The sequence below is a fragment of the Octodon degus genome, unplaced genomic scaffold, assembly GCF_000260255.1.
Source record: "Octodon degus isolate 3935 unplaced genomic scaffold, OctDeg1.0 scaffold00115, whole genome shotgun sequence".
Taxonomy (NCBI): domain Eukaryota; kingdom Metazoa; phylum Chordata; class Mammalia; order Rodentia; family Octodontidae; genus Octodon; species Octodon degus.
Genome location: NW_004524691.1, coordinates 4,575,573 through 4,578,397, shown reverse-complemented (window position 1 = coordinate 4,578,397; position 2,825 = coordinate 4,575,573). Strand labels below are relative to the sequence as shown.

At 36.0% G+C, this 2,825-nt stretch overlaps 1 protein-coding gene across 1 annotated transcript in view; it reads right to left on the bottom strand.

Moving 5' to 3' along the window:
* The window catches only part of LOC101570180 (serine/Arginine-related protein 53), a 423,021-nt gene that overhangs the window by 407,539 nt on the left and 12,657 nt on the right, over positions 1-2,825 (bottom strand). The window contains exons 2-3 of the mRNA XM_023699713.1: positions 1,711-1,906; positions 688-813 (exon numbers count right to left, since the gene is read on the bottom strand). Of these exons, the coding sequence (XP_023555481.1) occupies positions 688-813; positions 1,711-1,904 (320 nt within the window). The 5' untranslated portion in view covers positions 1,905-1,906. The remainder of the gene's footprint in view (positions 1-687; positions 814-1,710; positions 1,907-2,825) is intronic.

The window sequence follows — 2,825 nt, the reverse complement described above, 5'->3', positions numbered from 1 at the left end:
TTTTTAAATAGGTCAGGCAGCTTCACAAGACAAATGTATTTCTGTTTTGCAGACCAAAATCCAAGATCAAGGTGTAGACAAATCTGATTCCTTGTGAGGGCTCTCATGTCTTATAAATGGTAGTGTTTTTTGCTGTTCCTCAGATAGGCCCACTTGAGCACACAGAAAGACTTCTCTCCCTCCTCTTCTTACAGGGCCACCATCTCTCTGAGTAGGACACCAACATTAAGACATCATGCAATCCTAATTATCTCTATAAAAGTCTTATCTCCAATACAGTAACGATGAGAATTGAACCTTCAACAAGCTGAAATTTGGGACACAAATATTCTGTCCATAACATACCATGTTATTTCTGAGGTTCGACCTGGAGATTTTGCAGTTTTTTGGTTTTTTTTTATTTTTATTTTGCAGTTTTTATACAAACTTTCTTCAAATACTTCCATCATATAAAAAAGCCCAACAGAGCCTACTAGAGAATGAGAATCCACATACATCTGGCATTATATTGAACCAGTCAGCTGTAGTGGAGCTGTCCACTGACTACAAATGCGCAAGTGGCTAAGCAGAATCATCTGCTGAGGGCAGTCAAAATTGCAGAATACAGCAAAAACAAATGAGGATTGCTTTAAGTCACTAAATTTGAAAAGTATTTGTCTCAGACTAATAAATACCAGTAAGACCTACCTTCTTGTTCTGCTTTTAGACCTAGACCTCTGAACTCTGTAAGACTTCCCTCGACCCCTTGAACGACTTCGACTTCGTTTTCTTCTAGAGCCATAAGAAGAGCTACTGCTAGACCGGTGCCTGCGTCTGAAATAAAACATAATCAACTATCATTACTATTAAAAAGTTCTTGCTATAGGCAGTAAGGACAAATCTAGAGACTAAAAAAATCATCCTATTTTACTGTCTCGCTCATTCCTTGGAGTAAACAGACAAATTGTTATTTCTCTTGAAGAGATAATTAATAATTTAATGATTAAATCAGCTAGTAAAGCATTATGATCAGGTACTAATTAAGCATCATTGGTTTTAAGTAGAATAGTCTTTCCAAATGTCATCAGATAATATGGTATGAGAACCACACCTATTTCTATCTAGTTGTATACAGAAAAGACAACGGATGTGTGCGCCAGACCCATGAACTAATCCTGATGAGAAAGACCTTCTGAGCTAGTACTCAGCTCTCATAAATAACTACCGAAAGAAAAATAGTAAGGGCTCTAGGTGCAACTCAGCAGTACAGTGCTTGCCTAATGTCTGTGAGGTCCTGGTTCCATCCCCAGTAGCACAAAAATATAAAGAAAAAAAAAATTTATTCTTTTTATGAGACAGGGTCTTGCTATGCAGTTTAGCCTGGCCTTGAACTCATTATGAGGCCTAGGCTGGCCTCAAACTCTCAGCTATCATACTGCCTCAACCTCCCAAGTATTAGGATTATAGGCATATGCCACCATACCCAGCTTAAAAATACTTTGAAAAAATTTGGCATACAGTACTTCAGAGGTTGAGGTAGGAGGATTACAAGTTCCAGGCCAGCCATAACTACACAGCAAGATCAAGGCAAGCCTGGACTACATCCCAAGACGCTGTCTCAAAAAAAGAAAAGAAAAATACTTTATCCAACCAAATTAAAATATAAAAACATATGAGCTTCAAAGAATGCTACCTTCAATATTTATAATAAATAAAAATTATGAAAACTACCTTCTATCATAAGAATGTGAACGAGACTGAAGATCCCTGGACCAAGATCTCGACTTTGATCTTGATTTCCTTCCACCTTTCTTTCGGCTATATGTTCTACTGTCTGAAGAACTGCTAGAAGATGATCGTCTACGATGTTTCTTTTTTCTCTTGCTTCTGCTTTCTTCTTCAGTGTCTGATGACCGGCGTCCCATGTCTATATGGTTAAATTCAAAAAAAATTATTTCTAACACATTGGCACAAAGAATGAAACTTAAACATACAAATATTTATGAATACATTTATAACAAAACAAGGTCTCATTATGTTCTCAGGCTAGTTGAGAACACCTGCTCTCATGATTCTCTTGCCTCAACCTCCTGAGTAGCTGGAACTACAGGCAAAAACCACGATGCCAGACTACTTTGTAAAGTGTTAAAAGATAAAATTTTAAAATGTGCCTGGCTTCTTGACAAAACATACAGAATGACTTTAACAGTCTTTTTGCCCCTGATTTTTTCAAATTTCTCTCAAAAGAGTTAATTTTAAAGATACTTTATTAATTTTGATTTTTTAAATCATGTTTGTCATTAGTTACATGACATTCCATTCAGTAATTCATCACCTTTTCCTTCACTTTTACATTTCCTAGAGACAAGATACTATCTTAGAGGTAAATTTTTCTGAGAATTCTACACTCCTAAATAGCTAAGACTTCAATTAATCCACAAAGCACAAACTGAAACAATAAACTATAGTGGTTATAGTAAAGTCAACTCTGTACTATTACTGGCACCTGTATAAAATGAAGGTGTAAGTTTTTTTGGAAATTAAGAAATTTAAATTTTAACATGTTGGTTTTTGTTTTTGTTTTTGATAGCACTACCCTATTACTAGAAATATATTTGAAAAAAAAAAATTAAACACATTCACAGGGTTTGCGACACACACCTGCCACTGCAGCAATTTGGGAGTATGTGGCAAGAGAACGACAAAGTCAAGCCCCACGTAGGCAACATATGCACTGAGAAAGACCTTGTCTCAAAATAAAAATAGTAGCTTGGTGCAAAAGGCCTGGGCTTAATTCTCAATGCCATCAAAATCACCTATCTATCTATCTATCTATCTATCTACCT